This window comes from Alosa alosa, chromosome 15 (genome assembly GCF_017589495.1).
Source record: "Alosa alosa isolate M-15738 ecotype Scorff River chromosome 15, AALO_Geno_1.1, whole genome shotgun sequence".
Classification (NCBI taxonomy): Eukaryota; Metazoa; Chordata; class Actinopteri; order Clupeiformes; family Clupeidae; genus Alosa; species Alosa alosa.
This window is the reverse complement of record NC_063203.1, coordinates 5,001,433-5,026,960: the sequence shown is the minus strand read 5'-3', so window position 1 is coordinate 5,026,960 and position 25,528 is coordinate 5,001,433. Positions and strand designations below refer to the sequence as shown.

The 25,528-nt window shown below is 44.9% G+C and overlaps 1 protein-coding gene across 1 annotated transcript; it reads right to left on the bottom strand.

The window, feature by feature from the left end:
* Positions 1-9: 9 nt before the first annotated feature.
* dhx36 (DEAH (Asp-Glu-Ala-His) box polypeptide 36) lies at positions 10-25,528 on the bottom strand. Its single transcript, XM_048263844.1, has 25 exons — positions 24,881-25,528; positions 24,637-24,785; positions 24,320-24,521; positions 24,164-24,202; positions 23,902-24,072; positions 23,595-23,674; positions 20,858-20,932; positions 19,740-19,906; positions 17,913-17,994; positions 17,132-17,272; positions 16,686-16,791; positions 13,871-13,958; positions 13,601-13,656; positions 13,451-13,515; positions 12,188-12,331; positions 10,038-10,155; positions 8,401-8,499; positions 6,330-6,503; positions 6,115-6,201; positions 5,007-5,090; positions 4,598-4,697; positions 4,164-4,254; positions 2,703-2,826; positions 1,105-1,257; positions 10-561 (listed from the first exon to the last, which is right to left on the bottom strand). Exons 1-25 carry the CDS (start codon positions 25,145-25,147, stop codon positions 361-363), a joined length of 3,063 nt encoding a protein of 1,020 aa, XP_048119801.1. The 5' UTR covers positions 25,148-25,528; the 3' UTR covers positions 10-360.

Here is a 25,528-nt window from a genome sequence, read left to right as displayed (position 1 = left end):
TATCACACATGCACATGGGTCATCTTTAATAATGCAGTTTCATCAAAACCATTAAAAAAATGACAATGTGACAGGGCTTAAATAAAATAAGAGAAACTAATGACAGCTTTACAATGGTCAATACAAAATTCCTTTTTCTGTTTAAAGACTCACAACCTAAGCACAGAAGTTGCATTGATGTTTATTTCAGGTGTGCGTTCTTTTGTCTCCTAATGGAAAAGCAGATGTGGGAGTGAGCTCTCACTGGGCTCCTGGGACCTCTCTCTCACTCACAAAGCACGTGTGTGTGGCCGGGACCAGGAGGCCATGGCTGCACGCACGCTGTTCACTTCTGCTTCTTTCAGAGTCCAGTTCGCTCGCTCAGTAGTCATACTGGTCGTCGTCTCTAGGGGCAGCGCTCCAGTCTGTGTGGCCGCTCCTGCTGTCGGCCTCCTGAGTGGTGAGCAGGTCGATGATGGCGGAGATGACCGCACAGTCTTTGGAGCTGCGGTTACTCCAGTCAACTGGCTTTGGGTTCTTGATTTTCTCCTCCAGGAGGAAGTCCAGCTCCTTCCTTAGGTTCTGAAACCCAAGAATGTTACCCTCTTAGACAAGTCTAATGTCATGTAACAATGAGAGGAATCTTGAATCTCTCTCAAGCAGAGACATCAGTTGCAGACCCAATCAGATGCAGTCTTACTCAAGAACGCACTCGATCAAAATAATAACTGCCAGCTTTCTAGGTCATTGAGCTTGAGTGCATGAGTGAACTGACCCTGTTCATTGCGAAACACTGAGCATGTGTAGACCCACACTCACAAACCATGTTGAGAAACAGTGTACGTGTGCATAATGAACTAATTTGTAAACAGAATCATGCATGGACACATTCTACACACACATTACTTTTTCCCCCATGGACACGGCCCTGATGTCAGGACACTCAGTATGGGCAGTCTCTATTTTTTTCACCAGAATGAGAGCTTGACAGAGGACACAGGCGATGGTGGCATTTAGCCCCAACCAGAGCCAAATTGCACAAAAGTGTCAACACAATCCATTATTTACAAACACAGCAGCTGTGTCTCATGGTGGAGGGTTGAGGCACCGGTGACGTGAGCTTACTTTGACTAAATGGGCGATCCGTGCTGGGGACTGGAAGACGATCCATTCGTCCACGGCGATGGTCTCCTGGTCCTGGTCCTTCTGGATGGAGATGTCCCCGCCAAAGAAGAGCAGGGAGAATGGAGACACCTCGGTGCAGTCGTACAGGAAGATCTGTGCCAGAGACAGGGACAGGGACACATGATGGGCATATTAACAGACACAGTAGGGCCTCCTTTTTGGTGTTAGGCACGATAGGATGGAGTAAAACACATCAATGTCATCACACCCGCAGGCAAAGCTAACCCCCTTTTTCTCCATCTCTCACTTTCTCCCTTTCATTTTCTCCCATCTCACTCTTTCTCCCATTTCACACTTTCTCTCTCTCTCTCTCTCTCTCTCTCTCTCCTGCACTCACTCTGTCAGTTCTCCCTGCGGTGTTTGAAGGGGGAGCCAAACAGCAGTGACTCACTGGAGGTGTGAATGTGCTTGAAATGTAGTCGGGCTACAAGCAGTACACCCCACGCACTCCTCTCTCCTCCCCAGCCTACTCCCACGCACACTGGCTCTGCAGCGAATCAAAGGCTGGGAGCAGAGCCATGCTCGCTGTGTGCAGCCCACAGATCTGTGGATGGTCGGGTCACTGAACTCAAGCTGAGGGGTTCATATCCCTTTGAGTGTTGAGACTGGACTGAAGCGTGAGAAAACCAACCAATCAAAAGGTAGTATAAATGGTTTAACAAAAAAATATAATTTACAAACACAGCTGCTACATGAAGAAATAGAAGTAGGTGTAAATAAATACATAGTGGGAATTGTAAACAGGTGTTCATAGATTGAGGTAAAACAGTCTGACTCTGGCTTTTAATATTGCAAAGGGAGCAGGGACAGCTCTGGGCTGTGGTTTTCTGATCGGGCAGGTGATCAGACTCCTCCTGGCACAAAGCCTTCTGTTGGCCCTTGAGTCCTCCAAAGCCTACTCATGTCTCCCCTCCCCTTTATCTCTCTCTCCTTCTCCCCCTCCATTTTTCTCTCTCTCTCACATTTCATCCAGCACACATTCTGAATGACACCTGTGCCATTTACAAGTCTATCCTTCCTCTCAAGGCTGCTCCCCCGCCTTCCCATCATTGAGAGCTACACCACATCAAACAGCAGAGAACATTAAACACTATACTGAGACGTGACGCTGGGAAGTGTGTGCGTGTACATGTGCGTGTGTTTGTGTGTGCGTGTGTGTGTGTGTGCGTGTGTGTGTGTGTGTGTGTGTATAGACTGTTTCTCTTCTCTGCTCGCTGGCTTGCTTGAAACTGGGGGCTTTGATGTAAAGCTACAGCTGCTGAGGCCCACGCCGACCACGGCTGAATAAAATATGAAGGTTTCCTTAAAAACACGTCAGGCATCAAGATGAAGCCTTTTGTCCTTTTCTCCTCCTCGGCAGGCAGGTCACTTGCTTCACATAAACGCATAATGACTTTTCAAATGCAAATGAGCTCAAATGGGAAGCCGTCTCGAGAGCTACCGGAGGGGACGTGCACTGGTCACAACAGCTGTCAGGAGGAGAAGTGGACACCAGAGCCAGGCTCTTCTGCAGTCGTAAAGTTAGGGAGAATACGTACACTGGTCGTCCTCATTTTCAAGTGGTAGATGAGCCATGTGTAGCGGAACTCTCTCTCCTCTGCATTCACAGATTTGGGGTGAATACACACTTTCCCATCCGCTTTGGTGTACACCTTTGCCGGCCTGTGGAGGCAACACACACACACAAAGGTGAAAAAGGCAAGTGCAAGTGAACCACCTGGTTTCCAGGGTGAAAAACAGCTGTGAAGGAGAGGTGTTGTTTTTGTTCATTGCGTTCCAGCCTGTGTCCACTATCTGGGGCTGGTAATCAATAGGGGCTGACTGACAGAATTAGACCATCAGGGCTCCTTTCCCGGCTCTTGGTAATGACTTTACCGTGATGTCACAGGAGGAGCGCTTGCCTCACCATCAGTTTTGCGCCATGTCAAGACCGAGGCTGTGTGCTAAAAATAGACACGGGCCGAGACCCATTTGATTACTGACGTCAAAAATAAAAGGGAGGAAGAGAGAAATGGGCCGTGCAGGCGGCATGGAAGTGCGCCTCTCTCAAAACACCTGCCAAAACACAGTCCTTTTGTTATTGTCAGCATCTTCAGCGCGTCCCAGTCATCCAGGCGGCCCTGTCACCACTAGGAAATGTCAGCAGCAGCCCCCAAGTCCTCTTTTTCCATTTCCCTTTATAACACCAACACAGACTATATTTAAAAGCTTGTCTTGCAGCATGTTGCCCGATATTGCCTGAATTCCAGTAGTTTGGCTTGAGACTTGTTGTCCCTTTTTAAAATGCACCATTTGTCTTTTTTTGTTATGGTCTGGCTGGACGAGCATTAGGCAACATTAATCAGGAAGAATGTGCACTAGATCACCTCTAATATAGTTTATACTCCATTCTCTATACTCCACTCCACATAATTAACATCTAGCAATGGAAAACAATATAATAGTGAGTATAATTGTTGTGTTTACTCAAGTTCAGTAGATAATCACCATAACCATCCCTGCTTACTAATATAATAGAAAGACAAATGTGACCATGTCAAATTCCCCATCACTGACAGCTGACCAAATACAAATGACCTTTTTTTTTATCCATTTCACTATTTAGTATGCGGTCTAATCTTTCATCTTTAATACGCCTATGTTGTAAAATGAGTTCAAATGAACACATGTTGTAGGGATGCCAGCCATGAGAAAAAAAAACCTGTCCTGGATAGGGTTTTAAGAGAGAAGGCCATCATCTTCCTTTTATTCAAGGACGCTTCTGTTTTAACAGACAATTCCCCGATTCCCTTGGACTATAATAACTTTTCATTATAAAATACTGAAGGTCACTTGATCCACAACTAATCAATAGAACCCAAGGGCATCCACCGAATAATAGACCAGTCAGAGCTCATCATAATAGGCACTGTGAGTGGAGAGCCGACTCCCAATAAGTCCCCTGTCTCATGACTGATTTTATGCACACAGAGTGCTTCCTTGTGACCGTGTTTACTTACATGGGCCTCTTCTTGTTGTGGCTGGGTCGGATCTTGGCCACCTTCGGATACAAACCAGCTACAATGACTGCTTTTATGATTTTCTCATTCTCTATGGGCAGACAAATAGAGAGAGAGAGAGAGAGGGGGGGGGTAGTAATGAAATACAAAAGAGATTGAGGTGGAGGTTAAAGACAATGTCCACAATGCATGAAAATACAGGCTGTCTGACACAGAGCCGGACAGACAGATACACGTCCTATTCCGAAAGGCAATTAAAGCCATGCATAGAGGACAGGCAGGCCTGACAGCCTCACAGCCAAACGGAATAGAAATGAGTCATGCAGCTAAGCGAGGCTAACTCAGACAGAACGGGCTGCAGACCCAATTACTCAGAGAAGGCAAATAGACAGAGCTGGAAACTCCGACACAGCTCGGAGGCTTCGCCAAATTACCTGAGTTGATGTTTGCGCTGGGGGATTTGGGGTCCTTGCAGCTGACAAAGCCGGCAGTCAGCAGGTGCTCTGCAAACTGGCCCTTCATGTTGTGAAGCATCTGCATGAGAGAGACTCGGAGGAGTTATACACAATTCCTGTACGTGTACTGTAATGTATTCCTGTGCGTGTACTGTAATGTATTCCTGTACGTATACTGTAATGTATTCCTGTGCGTGTACTGTAATGTATTCCTGTACGTATACTGTAATGTATTCCTGTACGTAGACTGTACGTGTACTGTAATGTATTCCTGTACATAGACTGTAATGTATTCCTGTTTTCCTGTATCCCTTCATCCCGTGTCTCATGCTGCTGTAACTGAAGGTCTCCCCACACTGAAACAGCTGGGGGGAGGCTGGAGTCTCACCTGGAGTGTGTTGAAAGATAGAAAGTTGTCCCAGCAGTAGTCTTTCTCATATCTGTAGCCTCGTTGTTTAGCATCCTCCCAGCCCTAGAGTAGAAACCAAAAATCAAGGGCATGTGTTTTCAGATTCAATCAGATCAGATTTCCATCTTCACACTGGACCTCTTAAGCTACACAGGTGCACAGTTGCCATTCCCTTTGTCTGTGGGAGCTCGCATAGAATGATGTTTATACCCCGCATCAGATACCACATACCCCGCATCAGATACCACATACCACGCTTATACCCACAGAAATTCCAATTTAATATGACTCTAATTCTCTCATGTTTGCACTATTAATAACACTATTTGAGCACCTTCATGATAGCACTCTTGTATATCAGTGCACTCTTGTATATCAGTGCACTTTCATATTTTGATACAATACTTTGACAAAAAGTATTTCAGCTTGGTTTGCGTAAGTCATTAGCCCTAAACACCAACAGACTTTGTGGCAGACTAAAGGCCATACTGAACCCAACATTGTGATATACAGCACATAACCAGTTGATTACAGTTTTAATAATTCATATTCTCATTTCACTTTTGCCTCATCCAGTCTGTAGAGTGGTTGAAAAACAATGCAAAACTCTACCATCTCTGACCCCATGCTACCCTATTATTGGACCATAATATACTAGATTATAACATTAGTGTGTGTGTGTGTGTGTGTGTGTGTGTGTGTGTGTGTGTGTGTGTGTGTGTGTGTGTGTGTCCACCACATTTCAATTTGTCCTACGCAGAAACCCTCTCATTGCACATAATTACATGAAATTCAGGTCCCAATAGAAATGCATGGCACCATTAATGTCATATTCCAATAGAAATGCATGGCACCATTAATGTCATGTTCCAATCTTTAGCAATGAAAAACACTAAATTGTCTTCAATTGTCTTCTCTGCCAGCTGCACAATAGGAGCCGCTGATTGCATTTGCATGCGGCTCATTTGGGGTTCATGGAGAGTCCTCACTGCCATTCTCTGCAATCAATGTGTGTAATGGCAAATGTGTGTGCATGCATGTACAGTATGCATGCATGTATGTGGGCGTAAGTGGGTACATTTCATACCCAGAATGCATTCACAATAGTAAGATGGTCACTCCTGGAGTTCTTGGAAAGGACTCTCCTCCTGTTGTCTGCCAGCTTCTCCTTTCCCTGAGAAAGAGACAAATCAGGGTCTTTATATCACCAGCTCCATGTTATTGTACATGCACTACATGGTCTGACAAAAGATCCTTTGAGTATGTGTGTGTGTGTGTGTGTGTGTGTGTGTGTGTAAGCACCATTGGAATGAAGAAGGGGTCTTTAAAGCTGAGGCTGGCGGCGATGGTGAGCACGGGGTCCAAGCAGCCGAGCAACGCTCCGAACAGAATCATCTTGCCGATGTGAGGCTCCACTGGCATCCGCGCCAGGTGGACACCCAGAGGGGTCAGCTCCTCTTCTTTGTCAAGAGCGTTCTGACGGGGAGGGAGCGAGCGAGCAGGATGGAGAGAGAGAGAGATAGAGGCATAGAAAGAGAGAGAACACGTCAGTCTACCCACTGCTTTCGCCTTTTGGTTGCTCCTGTTGTTCTGGGCTTTGTTTTGGAGGCAGTTCCTTATGCCTCATTTGTTCCCCTGTCATGTTTCCTGCTTGTCGCTGTGCTTCATGTGCTCCCACTGGCAGCGCCGCACAAACCACACATCACCACGCACATCTCTCCTCACACATGCACACACACACACACATCACCACGCACATCTCTCCTCACTAAGGGTGGGCGATATGGACAAAAATAATATCTCGATATTTTTTGTGATTTTGACGATAACGATAATTAGTCAATATTGTTTACAAAAATGTTTTTGTGAAAGTCTGAGTTACTTTACAGCTCATTATTTATGAATATCATCATTACAATAATAACCAATAACCAATAACCTAACCTGTGACTTTTTAACCAAATCAACCAATGCATTGTCACTCTATGACACATTTCCAATTCTGTCCCCACTTGTGTGTGGCAATGACATGGTCTAGCCAGCTACATTAGAGAAGATGAATAGGCCTAACAGTTTCCCAAGAGAAAGTCTGAAGCTGAAGTTCCTTTCAAACCTTTACATAGGATTCACTGTAAAACTAAGAGCAGATCAACAGAGTAGCCTACATCTCAGTTATTTCCTTCTATGTTTTGTTTTAGAGCAATCACGTAGGCTAGCATTCCAAGTTACAGAATAGAAACTAATGCATTAGCTTATGGCTAATGTATATGAGAAATCCCATAGAGATGCTAACGGTTAGCATAATCGGTAAACGTTGATATTTAGAGCGAACTTCAGTCCATTTACAAAAGAGTTACATGAGAATAGTTATGTGTTTACAACTGACTATTAAAATACTCAAAGGCTAATGTTTTCTCTCCATATAATACCGTGTAGGAAAAAACGTGACTGTCTCATCAATGCTACTTGAACAGAAGTAGCCGCATAAAATCCCAAGTAGGCTACTCTGGCTGCACAAAATAAACATTAGGCTGCGTGGGACAACGTTGTGACCCACTAGTGATCACGTGACACTTGCTCTGCTGCACTTCTCCCGCATAGCCTACCTCCTGGGAATGTATGGAGTATAGAGTGTTTTTCCCCCATAAGTAGGCCTAATTTAAATACTTGATAATGTCAATTTGCACATCGTTAAAACAACAATCAAGATATTATCGCAGACGATATATATCGCCCACCCCTACTCCTCACACATGCACACACACATCACCATGCACATCTCCCCTCACACATGCACACACACACACACACACACACACACACATCTCCCCTCACACATGCACACACACACACACACACATCACCATGCACATCTCCCCTCACACATGCACACACACACACACACACACACACACACATCACCATGCACATCTCCCCCACACACACACACACATCACATCAATTATGCATTATCTCCCTCACACACATGCACACACACACACACACACACACACACACACATCACCATGCACATCTCCCCTCACACATGCACATGCACACACACACACACATCTCCCCTCACACATGCACACAACCACACAGAGCTCCACACACACAGACACACACACACACACACACAACTCCCCTCACACATGCACACAACCACTCATAGCTCCAAAAACACATCACCACGCACATCTCCCCTCACACAAGCACACAACCACGCAGAGCTCCACACACACACACACACACACACACACACACACACACACATCTCCCCTCACACATGCACACAACCATGCACAGCTCCAGAAACACACACACACTCACACACACTTTTACATTTCCATCTCCAGCAGTAAGGTCCTCTTACCAGGTCCATGAGGTGTGTTATGGCCAGCTCGATAGCCTTCTCTGAGGGGGGGTCTAAAGCCTTATGCAAGAAGGAGGCTATGGAGCCCAGCTTGAGAATCTGTGGAGAAACAGTAAACGCACACATACACTCACTCAAACTTCATTATGACAGGTGCACTGCAGAGTGCTGTAATTAGCCCCATACTAGCCACATTGGGTGTAAACTGCAGAACACACTGCAGTGCCCCAATAGCCCAATGAAACAAAACCAGATTGTGCTTTAATCAGAAAGAACAAAGAAAATAAATGAATTCCCACATATAGCCTGACCTTGTGTATGGCCCTCACAGCTGAAGAAATTTGGCAAAATCAATGTATAAACCCCAGTTATTAGGCGGGAAATGACAGTACTTGTTTATCACACCGGTGGGGTGATCCATTCAATGTGTGTACAACCCCCACACACCTTGATAATATGAGACCATGTGGCCTACTTAGCATTAAGTATGGTGGAGTTCGGTGCAGATGTGTTAATTATACGAGTATGACTTACATTACCTATCAACTATATTGCATTGTCACGCACAAATCTATGCGAGGGATGTTTTCCTCTAGTCGCCTAATCAGGAATGAACCGGCACTTCAGAACCACCTGGGGGTGAAAACGCCAGGAACGTGTTTCATCTGGCCAGTACTCACACACCAAACCAGACGGACACAGATCCACAAACACGAGAGAGAGAGAGAGAGAAAGGTGGAGAGTTAGAAAGAGAGAGAGAGGTGGAGAGTTAGAAAGAGAGAGAGAGAAAGTCTTTATTTTTCTGATGCAAAGCAAGAGTGTGTGTTCTGCGTTCTGTTTGTGATTTTAAGAAGCAGACCCATCTGGCGAAGGATTTGTGTTTATGATTCACAGCAGGTTCTGTCTGGATCTACCAGAGGAAGTGCAGTCTTCGGGATCTGAGCTTCGCTTTGCATGAAAATAGCTTAGTGACGCACGATTACAGCAGGTAATGAATAGCATTTCTAATCCTGATGTACTCAATTCTCAAGTTTTACTACATCCTTTGTGTGTGTGTTTGTATGTCTGTTTTTGTATGTGTGTACGTGTGTGTGTGTGCATGTGTGCATGTGTGTGTGTGTATCTGTGCCTGAGGATAGGGCTGTCAGGTTTAAATAGGTGTGAGCACAGTATTGGAGTAAGTGACACCCCTAAAAGGTGTGCTTAGACAGCTCTGAACAAGCACCTCCACAATAGCAGTGATTAATACACCCATTAATCCATTTGGCCATTACTGCTGTTCCCTCAGACCCCATTAGAGCCCCAAACACAGACGAGGTGCTTAAAAGGAGAGAGAGAGAGAGAGAGAGAGAGAGAGAGAGAGAGAGAGAGTGTGTGTAAGACAGACAAACAGCTGCAGAGAGAAAGAGAGAAAGAGAGAGAAAGAGATACAGAAAGAGAGACAGCGGTAGACAACAACACTGAGTGGTCATTAAGGGTGTGATTTGCCACAGTTTGGAGAGATATCATTAAGAGCCCCATCCTGCACATGCACTCACGCACACACTCTCGCACACACTCACACACCAGCCATCCCAGTAAAGCTGCAAGTGAGATGCAGGAGTTGTGCTGATGGTGTTGGTCTCTCTGGGCCACACCTTAATCTGCAGGCACAGCTCCTCCAGTGGGGTGCGCTGGATCTCGGGCAGCTGGTAGCTGTCCAGCAGGCTGGCCCGCAGGCCGTTGTACAGGTGGTAACACTTCCCTGGAGACACCCTGAAAACACACACACAGTCACAGATCTGCATTCAGATACATACATTTATACATCTCGCCATTTAGCGGACGCTTTTATCCAAAACCACTTCCAAAAAAGGGGAACAATGAAGGCACGGAGTGACAAGGACACATGCAGGTAATTGATTCTATACATTGTCCCTGGCAAACGATAGCAACTAGGGATGTAATGATATGTTCAACTCACGATTTGGTACAATTCAAGATTTTAGTTCACAATACAATTTTCTCACCATTTTTTAACAGAGTAAGCTGCAGACAAATTATGACTGAGAAACATTTATTTCATTTATTTCTTTAAAATGAGAGGAACACAAGGTCTAACCCATGTGTGCGCAGGTGTCCCATGTAATGCACAGCTCCCTGAGAAGGTTATTTTCAATTAGAATAATCTTTTGACCAATCTGACTCCAATTTTACTATAATTACCAATCATCATACTGACGTCTTAAGTCGAACAGGGGAAATCAAAAGCAGCGTATACCCTATTCTGTTCAAAAATTGCATTGCGATTCACTTTTTATCTCAACCGGTTGTAATCTTCACAACTTTCATACATTAGCTGATTCACAGTGCATAGTTACATCTCTATTCTCTATAGCACCTATGATGAAATGTGTAATGCAAAACTTTTTACTTAGTGGTACTAAGTTCTCTACTTTTTGCCTTTAAACCCCTTTTGGACAAAAAAAACGCTGAGGACAGTCAGAGAATCACTACCACACACTCACACACACCCTCTCTCTCACTCACTGTCTCACACACACACACACACACACACACACAGACACAGACACACACACAATCCCATCAACTGAGTGAGATGGCAGGAGATAGCCAGAATGGGGAAGAAAATGAGTGAGAGGGAGAGTATTAATGCAAGCTGAGGGATTTGAAATTCACGGGAAAGAAGAGAAATGGAGAGGAATGGCGAGTGGGTTTGCCAGTGAAGTTTGCAGGTGTGGGTCTGAGAGTGCTCATGAATAATGCACACACACTCCGGGTTGCTGTGGAGACAAAGCAAATGAGCGACAGGAGCTACGGCTAAATGTGTGAGTATGCAGACCGTACTCTGGCAGCTCGGCTCATTAGCGGAACTGCTAGTACTCAAAGGAGGATATAGACAGAGTTAAAGAATGGAAAAAATGTCAACAGAGGGAAAGAAACTGAGAAACAGATGCACAGTGATGGAGAGATGAAGAGATTTAGGTGGAGAGAGAGAAAGAGGCTTGATCCAATTTAAATGCTGAAGGTTGTACATGTGAATCACCCTAATCCATCCAACCCCATCAGGTCTCAATACATAGACAACAACTTAGCCATCACTCCCCATCCCAGCTCACACACACACACACACTCACTCTCTCTGTCTCTCTCTCTGTCTCTCTCTCATACACACGCCCACCTCATATCATTTAACATCACAGGCAGATAAAAGCTTTAAATGTGTGACTGGAACAGGGGCACTCATTTCATCTGTCAGTCAAACAATTCCCACTACATACACACACACACACACACACACACACACACACACACACACACACACACACACACACACACACACGCACGCACACACACACACACACACACACACAGTAGGAAGCACGCCGGCTTGCTGTGGAGCAGAGAGGCAACACTGACTTGAGGACAGATGGAAGTCCCAGTGGCAGGGCCTTTAAAAGAGCACACTCACTCAGAGGAAGGAGCAGGACAGCAACGTGAGAGAGGACCAGAGAGCGACTGTGCCCAGCACTCACACTCACCATCACCATCACAATCACAATCACAGCATAAGGAACAGAAGGAACAGGCCTGTCATGCTAAAGAATGGAGAGGGCTCCACAATCCACATAAAAGTGAAATTTTTCCAACATTCTCGCTTTTCTTTCGTGTCGTTGTAGACAGAGATGATGGACAGAGGAGAGACAGGAGAGAGAGAGAGAGAGAGCCAGTGGGACTGGACAGAAACAGGCAGAGCTGTAGGGGTCAGAGGTGAGAGCTGAGCTACCTGCCAGCGCGCCCTTTCCTCTGCTTGGCGTTGGCCAGGCTCACCCACTCGGGTGTCATGGTGCTGATGTTGTTCTGGGTGTCAAAGTGGGTCTCCTTAATCTTGCCACCATCTATTACGTACACCACGTCATCTATGGTGATGCTGAGAGGGAGAGAGAGAGAGAGAGAGAGAGAGAGAGAGAGAGAGAGAGAGAGAGAGAGAGAGAGAGAAGAGACAAATATGCAAGTCAGTTATTTTGAGCGTCCCGATTTGCCCAATATGATTATCGTAACATGCATTTCGTAAAATATATATTGCTGTCACTGCCAGCTTTTTCTCTTCGCTCTAAAGAGTCTAAGATATCGAGAACGTGAGGGAGGGAAAATCTCTGCGCAAAAAACATGACAGATACTTATTGCCAATGGTAGGGACAGATGAGCTTAAGTTTAGTTCAAAGGCAAATGAACACACCAACACACACACGGGGAGCTATAAATAAGCCCATCAGTGGGCATGAAAGCCCGTCCATTTGAATGCAAGGCGATGCGGAAGTGTGGGGTGTATTTTGGGTGAGGTCGCTGGAGCCTGTTTGAAAGCGCAGCACAGAGACGCTGCGCCTGCCGCAGACTCATTAGCCGTGCTGTGTGGCCGGCACCCAGGGCTGACGGAGCTCCCGGATGCCAACATTAACCCCCGAAACCTGACGGGGCTGTCAAGCAGCTGCAATCCACGTGAGCGAGACCAGCAAGACGCAGCATGATCCCGCTTCAGCACTCACAGAGTGACGGAAGCACAGGCACGCACGCACACACACACGTGCACACACACACACACACACAGGTGCTTGCACAGACACATACGCACGCACCATGCTCTGAATCCTCATTTGAAATTTAATGATTTTCTAAATTGATTTCCCCCAAAAAGCAGTGTGTATTTGCTATTAAACTGACTTTGAAAGCCCACTTTAATGTCACACCCAAGAGCCCTCTCTGTACACTTGAGTCTATGTGACGAGGACACTCCATGAGCCCTACAATGCAATAGCATCTGAGTGATTTAAAAGCTTTAAAAGCTGTTTACTCTTCATTTCTTTTAATTATAGTTTTACTATACATGATATTTATAGTCTGTGTATTTGATAACCTGTATTATTTTACAATGCTGTGTCTATTCAATTCTTTATTTGATTAGTTTAGAAAAGCAGATGTGGATCACATTAAATTGCTTCGACACGTGCAGCACATTCTCACAGTATAGCATGACCCCTTATTCACACACCTGGTTTCAGCAATGTTAGTGGCAATCACAATCTTCCGGACTCCAGGTGGAGGTCTTTTGAAAACCTGAATGGGGAAAGATCATGAAATTCAGCTGAAATTCAGCTTCCCTGGGACAAGAGGTGCATAGAAGGGAGAATAAGGGGCTCACCTGGGTCTGGTTGACCGTGGGCATGAGAGAGTGGAGTGGAATTATCACAAACTTATCTGGAAAAAAGGACAGACAGCACCCATGTATCAATCAGAACCTGACACAAACTAGATTTGTAATTGACATGCTACAGACTTGACCCGTAAGCTAGAGGCCTTTTGATTGACATTTAAAAAACAATCACAGACAATTACTTCTGCAAGACATGTACTAAACACACTGACTTATTGCAGTGTGATTCTGTGTGTGTGTGTGTGTGTGTGTGTTTACCTGACTTGAACATCTGCTGAGCCATAAGGAGGTCATTAAGACCACTGATGTTGTCCCACCCAGGCAGGAAGACCAGTATGGCTCCTTCCTGAAACACACATACACACACCAGATTATGAGATCAAAGCGTCCCATGAAAACACACACAGACACACCTAGGCATGCTCTTACACACAAACTAATGCACACGACAAGACAGGATATATTCTCAAACAGCCCTTAATATAAAGCCTGATCAAATCTATACCTGCACAGCAATCTATCCATGGATAAAAGGCTCTTCTGAACACATGCAAATGAAATGCATGTCGGAGACCATCAGGTAGTGCTTGAGATGTCCTACAAACCCCTCTGACAAAGCCGGGCTGCTACTTGCGTCATGCGTAATGGCTGCATTTGCAAATGCCCACTTAATCGTGAGAGAGGAAAATATTACTCAGAACAAAAGGGCAACACGAGTCAAACGGGAAGACGGACGACTTTTTTCTCCAGGACAACAGCTCCGTTACGTGAGCAGGAGCCTCCACACACACGTCTGGCTGACCTCACGCAGACAGAGGAGCACCTCATAGGCAGAGTGGAGTGGGGAGAGGGGGAGAGAGAGAGAAGGAGAGAGAGGGGGGGGGATTAGGAAGTATGGGGGTGTGTGTGTGTGTGTGTGTTGGTATAAGTGATATTTCTGATATATAAGATATCTCCCCTCATGCTATTCAGATAGGTGTGAAGTAGGTGTGTCTGATGCCAAGTGGAGAACCAATCACGTGGGATTGTTTTGCCGCCATTTCTTCTTTGTTTAACCCATACAAAAGTGATGAACTTGCATTGGGAGACTAGAACTGGATGGGGAACTGAAGAAGAGAGAGAGAGGGTGATCCAACAGAGGCCATGGCCTTGTGCCATAGGCTACATAGACCATTTTTTTGGTATCCTCTCTGCTTGTAACAGAATAAACCTGATTCCTGAGTTTTCCTGAAGTTTGCCAGTCTAAGATTAATATTAAGTAATTATTCACCACAATTACTTTCATGTATAACATTTAAAACACAAGTCATCACGACATCATGAGCTGGTGTGTGTGACGGCCATAGGGGAACATATGGAGGTGCTGGGGAAATAGTGTGTGTGTGTGTGTGTGTGTGTGTGTGTGTGTGTGTGTGTGTGTGTGTGTGTGTGTGTGTGTGTGTGTGTGTGTGTGTGCACCTGTATGAGCATGTTCGTGTGTACATCAGAACTCTTCCTGACCCACTTTCCACTTCCTTGTGGAGCCAGGCTGACATTAAAAGGCACACGATTCCCGAATGCTATGCCTAATTAATGATCATTAATCCGTGGCTTCCGCAGAACCCATCATCCCCCCCCAGGGTGCCAGTGACGTGTGTGATGTGATGTCACCAGCATCATCCCCACGGAGCCCTGTGCTTCTCCTGCCTCACACCTTCCTCCTCCTCCTCCTCTCATGGTCAAGACAGGGCAGGCGGCTGAGGAGGACAAGGCCGGGGAGATCAAGGGGAAGATAAAAGGCTGCCAGAGTCTGTCCAGTGCCCTTTTGGCAACCGTGCTGAAGAGCATCTGCCCACGTGCTCTCTCCTTAACAAAGAGCCCTTAACCTGGACGCTTCCTCCGCCACCTCACACAAGGGGACTACATTCACAAAATGCACACACAAGAAATACATTAGACATGATATTGCACTGGGGCCACTTAAACAGACTTGACACCCTCTTCCACGCTGAACATGAAATATTTCCCAACACACGTTTTACTTAACCAATGAAACGACAGATGGTGCATAAATTCCCACTGCTGTCAAAACGGACTCTGCACTTTTCTTCTCTTAATCAAGTAGACATACAGACCAAAACTATATTTTAAAGCTGTTATATTTTATACACGTTTACCATTCCTAATTCACAAAATAGATAACAGACAGATCCCTTCTTCTTCTATAACCATACGCAATCTTTTTCAACTGCTACAGATTTTGCATGCTAAAGCAAATGGCCATTAGAAAGGGCACAGCATGGAGGGAAGACGACTCTCCCCGATTATAAGAAGTCTTGCGGATCGCGCCTCCTCTCTAGAGTACAGAACTCTGGGCGAACATCCAAGCAGGGCAGCAGCAGCAGCAGGCCTGGCGTGGGTTCAGCTAATGAGATGAAGTGGCATCTGCACAGCTGCAGTGCTCTGGCAAGGGACGGGCCAGCCTCGCCTCCTCCCCTCTCCTCCTCCCCTCTCCTCCTCTCCTCGCCTCATCTCCTCACCTCGCCTCACCTCCTCCCCTCGCCTCCTCTCGCCTCCTCTCCTCACCTCACCTCCTCCCCTCGCCTCACCTCCTCCCCTCCTCCCCTTGCCTCCTCTCCTCACCTCCTCCCCTCGCCTCGGAGAGGCCTGCAGTGCATCTTCATTACGGCAGGGCGTAACGTCAGAGCAGACACCCTTAAGCCCTGGAATCTCCTTGCGGATAAGAACCTGCACCACTGATCAAAGAGTGGGAGGAGGAGAAAAGAAGGGAAAGGAAGGGAGTGAGAGAGACTGCAGCTGAGGAGAGGAAAGGACTGTCAGGATTGAGAGAGAGAGAGAGATAGTGAGAGAGACGGGCAGATAGGAAGATCACATACGTAGCATCTGTTAAGCTCTCCTATTAACAACCAGCTAGCTGCCAATAAGCTCCTGCTGTGGCGGTCCGCACCCACTGCACCCCCATCTGTCTCTGTTCACACGCTCCCCCTCACACACACAGGGCGAGCGTGCAAGACACAAAACACATACACACAGAGAAGCAAGCGCACTTGACACACACACACACAGTACTCACATCCTCATTCAGCACGATGTGTCGGATGAGTGCTGCGATCAAATCCAGGTCAATTCTGTCATCGTCATCCATCATCTCCATTACGTCAATGGTGCTGTCTGAGTACCTGCCAATCACAGTCCATCATGAGAACCAGCATCTGTGCACTCAACTACAAAAAAAAAACTACACTCCCCATCCCCAAACTACAAACATTTCCCACAGTCTAGATAGTGTCACAAGATTGATTTTGTGCTGATTAAACACATAAGACTAGTCAGCCATGCCATGATGTTGATACATTTTTCACTGAGCACACTGAGAACCTTTTCAGAGATGTGAACAATGGTGCTGCGATGATGATATTGACACTGGTCTTTCTCAAGCGTCCTCATAAATGTGATAACCTTATCAGAGCGGCCAGAGTGTTTGTGCTCTGCTGTGTGCTGTGTGAGGGGGTGACTGACTTGTCTCTGAGTGTGCGCGCGTAGCAGGGCCAGCTCTCCTGGTACTCTGCCTCCTTCTGCTGCTTCTCTGGACGCGCCACCTGGCCTTGCATGAAGCCCCGCTTCCACCTGGGCCTGTGCTCCTTCTTCTGAGGTCGGTACCTGCGGAGCCACACACACACACACAGAGAGCCCATCACACAACGTCTCCGTGTTGTTTGAGCATGGAAACGGCTTGCAAAGTGAGCATGTGTGTTGGAGATCTGGATCAACAAAATCGGCCAATTCTATCCACCAAGTAGGCAACACTTCACGCACTATCACACTTGCTCCACAATAACATGCCAATTCTTCGTTATCCATGAGATTTTCTTTCTTTAGAAAACCACAGATTTTGTGTAAGATGGAAAATAACTTGCATAATAACAAAGTAACACATTCTCTCTGTAAAAAATAAAAGCAAACATTGAGTGATTATTTAATATGAAGTCTAGTCCTTCATGTCCCATTTGTCCTAATATGCCACGTGTCAAAAAGTAGAACCATAAAAAAATGGTCTTTTGAAGTAAAAAGCTGACAAGCTGTACTTATAAAGAGCTTTATTTATATGCCTATTCCCTCCCATCCACCCACATACCAATCACCCTTTCTAGTGCTTTATTTCAGGAAACAATCTAAGGACGTTTGGAGTGGCTGTCACCAAACCATAAAGGTCTATCAGTGTGAGCTGGGCTTGGCACGGCATGGCATGCAGGCCCACGTGGCTGGCTGGGTGAGGCTAGTGGCGTCTAGTGTAGCTAACCTGATCATCTCTACCACGTCCTCCAGCAGATACTCCTGGACTGGGTATGTGAAGCCAGGAATGTGAATCATTGGGCAGTTACCTAAAGGAGGGCAAGAACAATGGAAAACATTGGTCATTGCCAAACAGGCGATTTGTTAGTTTGAGTGCTAGTTGACAATTAGTTGTTTGATTGATAAAATGTCAGAAAATGATAAAAAATAAAAAATAAAAAAAATAACGGCAATCAGTGTTTCGCAAAGCCCAAAATGATGCTCTCAAATGCTTTGCTTTGTCCACACCAAATACATTTTTGTTTATCGTCATAGAAGAGGAAGTAAAGCTGAAAATATTAGTTTAAAAGGCTGCAATCGGAGAATTTTGAGGCATTCTCGTTAAAAGAATGACACAAAACAATTAATCTATTACCACATAATTGGCGAATAATGAATTTCCCCTGGGGATCAATAAAGTATCTATCTATCTATCTATCTATCTAATTCAATAGTTGACAACTAATCAATTATTCGCTTAATTGTTGCAGCCCTACAAAATGCAAACAGACATTTTACAGTAACAACTCAGCTGGCTGGCTCTGGCTGAGCATCCTACACTGGATGGAGCAGCATGTGAGTCACTGACTAATGCGCTGTGCATTGGCGTTGTAATGGGGGAAAACTGGAATTGACTTGTCATGGTCCAAATCAGGGGAGGGCCTTTGAGAAGCTTGGAATAAAGTGTTTGGTTTTGGTGCCCTTCATTTTAATTAGTTGACTAATTTAGTTACATGCAAAAACAGTAGAAGGAAGCTCTTTGAAGTAATTCCACAAAAAGCCATAAATGGATTAGTCCCCTCTGCACTGGATACCTCTCCTATATAATTAAGTGACAACAAATCCTGAAGCACCAATTTCAGTGACACAGCAACAGTAATACTTTCTTTCAAGAACTGCTAACTAATTTCTCACCTAAAAGAAAGGCAGGCAGAGCACAAAGCTTTAGCCTCTTGAGTCATAGTGTCCTTGACTGCATTAAAATGTCCATTAACATGGACCATGCTAAACTGCGTGAATATCCCTATGATGGTTCATTCAAGAAACCAACTGATTTTTTCAAATGATATCTTGGTCACACCTATAATCATAGACAAAGGCTAAATATACAATTTAGATAATAAGCCTACGTTTTTACATCAACATAGGCCCTCTTGGGGAAAGATAGCGTTGTCTTAAATATGATGCTCAAAACTGACACTAATTCATCATAGTAAAGTAACTGTAGACTACAGTGTCTTGAGTAAGGAGGGTTGAAATGTGGTCTGGGATCACACATGTATATCATACATTAATTACATCACTACAGATTAACATATGGCTCAATTTTGTTATAAAAACATAATTAAAAATCAAGATGCTGAGGGATATGGCTCAGGAAAGGGGGCCACAGACACTGCTGATGTACAGGGCCCAGAGTTTAGCGCTACGGCCCTGACGCCGTGTGAGGGAGAGGCAGACTGCGAGACTGAGACTGAGGGATTTTAAAAATTGGAAACAAAACTCGCTCTTGCTTCAAAGCGGGGACAAATCTCATGGCTGAGAACAAGACTTCATTTTCTTTTGAAGCCGTTTCAATCAATACTTTGTTTGTTGTTTGACTACATTGGAATAAAAGGCAGACAGATTCTCACTTGCTGTATTCCAAATGGAGAGCATGAGCTGCTACCCTGACTGGGATTGTGCATCAAACTGTTTGTGGATGTGACTTTTCATCAAACTTTAGTAATGAGGCATCCCTTGGTTATACCCTCCATTCTACTAGTCAGTTTTCCACATTAGAGTCTTTTCTCACCAAAGTACTTGCTGAATTTCTCTGCGTTGAGCGTAGCACTCATGAGAATCACTTTCAGGTCATCCCGGACCGACAGCAGGTCCTTCACGATGGTGAGAAGAACGTCAGACTGTAGGTTTCGCTCGTGGATCTCATCCAGAACCAGGTGGCTAATGCTGGACAGGTGTCTAAGAGTGGGTGGGATCAAAGAAAGAGGACCATGTTGGCTATTTTGAAGCATTCAAGGGAGAGAAAATTGTAGCCAGTTCTGCATTCAGGTGTATTTTAAAGACGGTTTTAATTAAAGCAACATTTATTCGCTAAAATACATTTTAGTCTTTACTATTTACAATAAAGTGTGTGTGTGTGTGTGTGTGTGTGTGTGTGTGTGTGTGTGTGTGTGTGTGAGAGAGTGCGAGAGAGAGAGAGTGAGAGTGAGTGTGAAAGTGAGTGTGAGAGTGAGAGAGAGAGAGAGAAAGAAAGAGAGAGAGGGGAAATTAGAGTGAGAAAGAAAAACTTTGAGCAGGAACCCTAAAGAAAAAGAACATTCAATAGCCTTAGTTTTAGTCCCTTTCTTGATCATCTTTCATGGTACATCTAACAAATCATGCATTTTATAGAAACAGAGAGAGAGAAAAGAGAAAGAGAGAAAGAGAGAAAGAGAAAAGAAAGAAAGAAAAGAAAGAAAGAAAGAAAGAAAGAAAGAAAGAAAGAAGAAAGATGAATGAATGGGAGGAGGACACTACCTAATCGGATGAGCCACTGAAGAATAATGCCCGTTGTACAATACAAAAACAGAGCCTTGTTTCCGTGGTAACCGGGCTGAGAAGCAGAGCCAACAGAAGGGGTGGGGAGAGAGAGAGAGAGAGAGAAAGAAAGAGAGAGAGGGGAAATTAGAGTGAGAAAGAAAAACTTTGAGCAGGAACCCTAAAGAAAAAGAACATTCAATAGCCTTAGTTTTAGTACCCTTTCTTGATCATCTTTCATGGTACATCTAACAAATCATGCATTTTATAGAAACAGAGAGAGAGAAAGAGAGAAAGAGAGAAAGAGAGAAAGAGAAAGAAAGAAAGAAAGAAAGAAAGAAAGAAAGAAAGAAAGAAAGAAGAAAGATGAATGAATGGGAGGAGGACACTCACGAATCGGAGCGGAGCCACTGAAGAATAATGCCCGTTGTACAATACAAAACAGAGCCTTGTTTCCGTGGTAACCGGCTGAGAAGCAGAGCCAACAGAAGGGGTGGGGGAGAGAGAGAGAGAGGGGGTTGATAATAGTCAAATGAAAACAGCACAGAACAAAACAATTAACACAACTAATTTCAGGTCGATATTTTTTACATTCACCATAAACTAAAGCAATTAAAATAGAACCCACAAATTCCATTTTTTTTTAACACGAACAAAATGTCCATTGCAAACATGCATTTTTCTATTTGCAATCTCAGGGCATATATCAGTTCAGAAGAGTCTTTTATATGGACAGGTGGCGAATGAGGAAACGGAGGGTGGTAGTGAAAGAGAGAAAGGGAGAGAGAGAGACAAAGAGAGAGGGAAAGAGAGAGAGAACGACAGAGTGAGACAGCCAGACAGACTGACAGAGCAGCCAGACAGACTGACAGAGGGAAGGAAATAAAAAGACAAGACACACACACAAGCCCTAAGGGTCTGGCAGACACACATCCCCATTCCTCCTGCCATCATCTATTATTAACTCCTCCAGCCTCACACCCCTGTGCTCATCACAGCTCTCCACACTCCCAGCCTCTCCACCTGCTTGGCCTCCTCTGCCGCAGATTAACAGTGTCACACTCTCAGCTCCCTACCATGATCTGTACCTGGCCCCATCGATCCTCCTGCAGCCTTCATCAGTCCAGCTATTGCTCTGTGGCTCTGAGGAGAAATGCACTCACAGGAGCCTGGAGCCTGTGATGCTCTACCTGGAGCCTGCCTGGCCCCGCCAGACCAATCACGAGTGCATAATGCCCCAGGTTCAAACAACTGCAAAAGCTACAATTCAGCTAAACACACACTGCCTCCATATAAGAATGAACATAATGGAATTTTCCAGTGATGAAAATAGCAAAAGCTGAAATGAGATAAAACGGTGGTGAGAATTATCAATAATAAATTCACTAAAAACAGCAACTGTTGATTTATGAAGGCTGGGGTTTCAGCTAATTTAGGATGGGGGCTGGGGCTGTTCTTTCTCCCAGAAAGCACTTTCCCAAATGCACTGAAATGACTGGCTACTCAGGCAGATATTAAATACTGCAGTGCACATATATGTGAACCTCTTTAAGATTCTGGCAAGAGACTGCTTTGCCATCAAATATGAAATGCAACACGTACACTGCCTACTGAGCCTATACAGCCAGAAGAGACAGAACAGGGTGATTAAGGAGGCGGAGGATTAAGGTGGAGAAATTCATTTGGGAGATTTGAGTGTCTGATGAGGACAGAGGATGTGAAGATAAGTCAACGGTTCACTGTGACCATCAGAGTTCCATCTCAGATTAAGAAACATCCTAGCCGCAATACGAGACGACAAGAGGACATAAAGTGGGAATAAGAAGTAAGAAACCTGGCTGTCAGATGATATCTTACAGATTGAAAGTGAGTAGTTTAAAAGGGACAGAGCAGCCGAGATAGGCCGAGAGACTTGAGAATGACATTGCTTGAAGTCAAAAGGTTGTTCTATTTAGGTCAGGATGAATGCACTGTAATCAGCCACCTTCTGATACACCACAGGCTCTCTTCCCTGAGTGGTGGCACTTATGCCCCCCCCCCCCCACACACACACACACACACACACACACACACACACACACACAGCCCAACAGATTCCACTCAGCACCAGAGCATGATGAAACTACGTCATACACACACTCTGGGAGAGGTGGAGAACATTAGATATAAAAGAAGAAACATTAAGAAATATTAACACAAGCCATGGGCCATCTATGGACAAAGTGGACCAGACAACCCAGGGCTTAACTTTCCCTGCGGGATTGCGGGTATTGCACATAATTTGCAATCCCGCAACTCTAGCCATCATAATGCGAGAAATTCCCGCATACACTTTTACAGTCTGTCTGATGACGTTAATATAATTATGAAGTGGTGTGAATGCGGTATATATACACTGACAGTATATATATCTATGCTCATCACCAATGTGCACTCAATTAGACCTACACACCACATTAAAGATATGCCTAAGTGTTATAGTTTAAACGTCAATATGAAGCATTCAAATGACTAAATATGTTTAGCTACTAGTAATTACTAGTAAAATGCTATACATTAAAAAAAAACATTATTAACTAAATACACTCTATGTGAACTTAACATTGTGTGTGTGGAGAGAGTCAAGCAGAATCTAGGATGTCCAGTGTTGTGAATGATCCCACTACAGTATATATTACTGATGACATCAGGGTGGTGGGGGCCCCAAAATCAAACACATTTTTTAAAAAGTATCGAAGAAGTATCGAAATCGCAATTCTTGACTTGGTATCAGAATCGAACCCCCCCCCCCAAAATTGTGTAAATCCCCCCTACATGAATAACCTAAGGGGGGAATTCCCCCCTATTTTGAAAAATGAATTTTAAGCCCTGCAACCTGCAGGTATCTTCCAATGTTTCACACTGAAGCTGAACATATAGCACCACACACGACCGCCATCGTGTTCATATAGCACTACACACGGCTAGGTGTGACCAAAATGTGGGTTCCTTTACGTTTCATTTGAGCTTTTTTTACACCAAAGACCACCGAATATCTGACCATCATCATTTTGCCCCACCCTTATTCATGACTCAAAAGCACAAACCAGATATCATAACTTAACAATATTCCTAAACGTAGGTGATTCACCTCTGCAGTCGGATCTGGTACCCACAAGAGTTTCCATTGCCCACGCTCTCAGCCCGCTCCGCAGACACCCTCTCTGCAACCTGCATAGAAAATGGCTCTTAGTGAACATCAAGCCTACACACATATTATCTACATAAATGTTACAGCTCAATCAGCCAGTCTGAGTCAAAGCCATCTGCAACCTGCACAACTCTGCAATTACAGCTACAAAGCAAAACAAGGTCACACAACAGGTTTAGTAAACAACTTCTGAAAAGATTCTTATCTGCTGACAAACAGCCTGTGGATGTCCAGACTTCAAGCGTACCGAGATAGCGCTGATCCGGCGTGGCTGGGTGCATACCACCCTGCAGAGAGAGCCCATGCCTCTCTCGATATAATCGTCCAGGATAAACTGTGTGACCTGAGTAGTCTTCCCACAGCCAGTCTCCCCGCTGACCACCACAACCTGGCTAGCCTGGATTAGCTGCACCAGCTCCTGAAGGACAAGCGAAGACAACAAAGGTCTGTCAGCTGGAACTTCAAGTAGGCGGTCAGAGTGTGTCTAAAGATCTATGTGACAGTCGTACCTCTCTCATTCCATATGATGGGAGCTTTTCCCGGAATTTCTGGAAAAAATAAATAAATAATCCAACATAACAGCATAATGTCAGTTTCAGTATATATGCATAGGCTACACTGTATAGGGAATAACAACACAAGAAAGGTGAGGTGGGGTTTCTTACCAACATATCTAGATATTTAGCGTCAGTCCTTTTTATCTGCAGGTCTTTCTTGAGCTCTTGGTCAAGGGTTGGCTTGCGTACTATGTCCTGAAACAGGAATTCGAGATCTTTGTCCCAGGTCGTCTCATTTTCTTGCTTGATTTCCTTAATTACAGGTTTTGTTTCAGGTACTTCCTCAGGAGGTTCATCCCCATCAAAGTAACTGAGTACACATGAACAAAGTCACAACACTTATTTTGGTTACACAAACTTGCCATGTCAACAACAGTGATTTGAGTATTTAATGCATGCAAGTCATTACCCCACAGACTTCTCACCTGTGATGGCTCTCCTGTGGCTTGGACCTCCAGCACTGTGATGTGGAAGCGCCCGTGTCCATGCCAGCTCCGCGGGGCACTCGTTGAACCGAGTTTAGTAGTTCAGTGATGTGCTGCTCTCTCGATTGATCCATCTGAACCACGGCTCTCTACAAATTGCAAGCGTTAAATAATGAGCTATCCACCACTATGAGTAATCACCACGTATCTATAGATACTAGTGTCTAATCTAAGAAATACTCACGGATTTCCTCTCCTGCTCGGATCTTTTCACACCACCCCATTTGGCGTACCATAAGCCAATCTCTCTGCCTTTCAGATGTGGAGGATGTTTACCCCGTGGACCACTTCCTCCTCCACGTCCATGTTCCTCCCGTGATTCCCAGTTCCCGGAGTTCCTCTGATAACCTCCACTACTCGACCCTGCTCCACGCTCCCATCTCTCTTCGTTTCCATCGCCAAACCTGCGACCTCCTCTTCGTCCTCTCCTGCCACCATAACCATAACTCATGCCGTCCACAACAGTGCAAGGACTCCCTTGCCTTTCCCTAAGTATATGTTAACCGCACTAAGCATGAATTATCGTTGGCCAAATTCAATTCAATAGCCTGTTGGCTAAAACATATCAAGCGCATTCACAGTTAACGTTACTATGCACTTCTTTTTGCTGCTACAGTTCATCAGATGCTAACGAGATGACACGCTTGGCAGGGATATGTTAATCCGTGGCACTGCGCAAAAAGGTCTGAGCGGGGTAAAAGATAATGTATGCTGGATTATTGGTGGTTTTCGAATGAAAACAAGTAATCAAATAATCTAATTTCACAGCAAACGCTAAATACTATGTTGACTTATCCAGCTCTCAGGTAAAGAGAAAGCAAGAAAAGCGCAC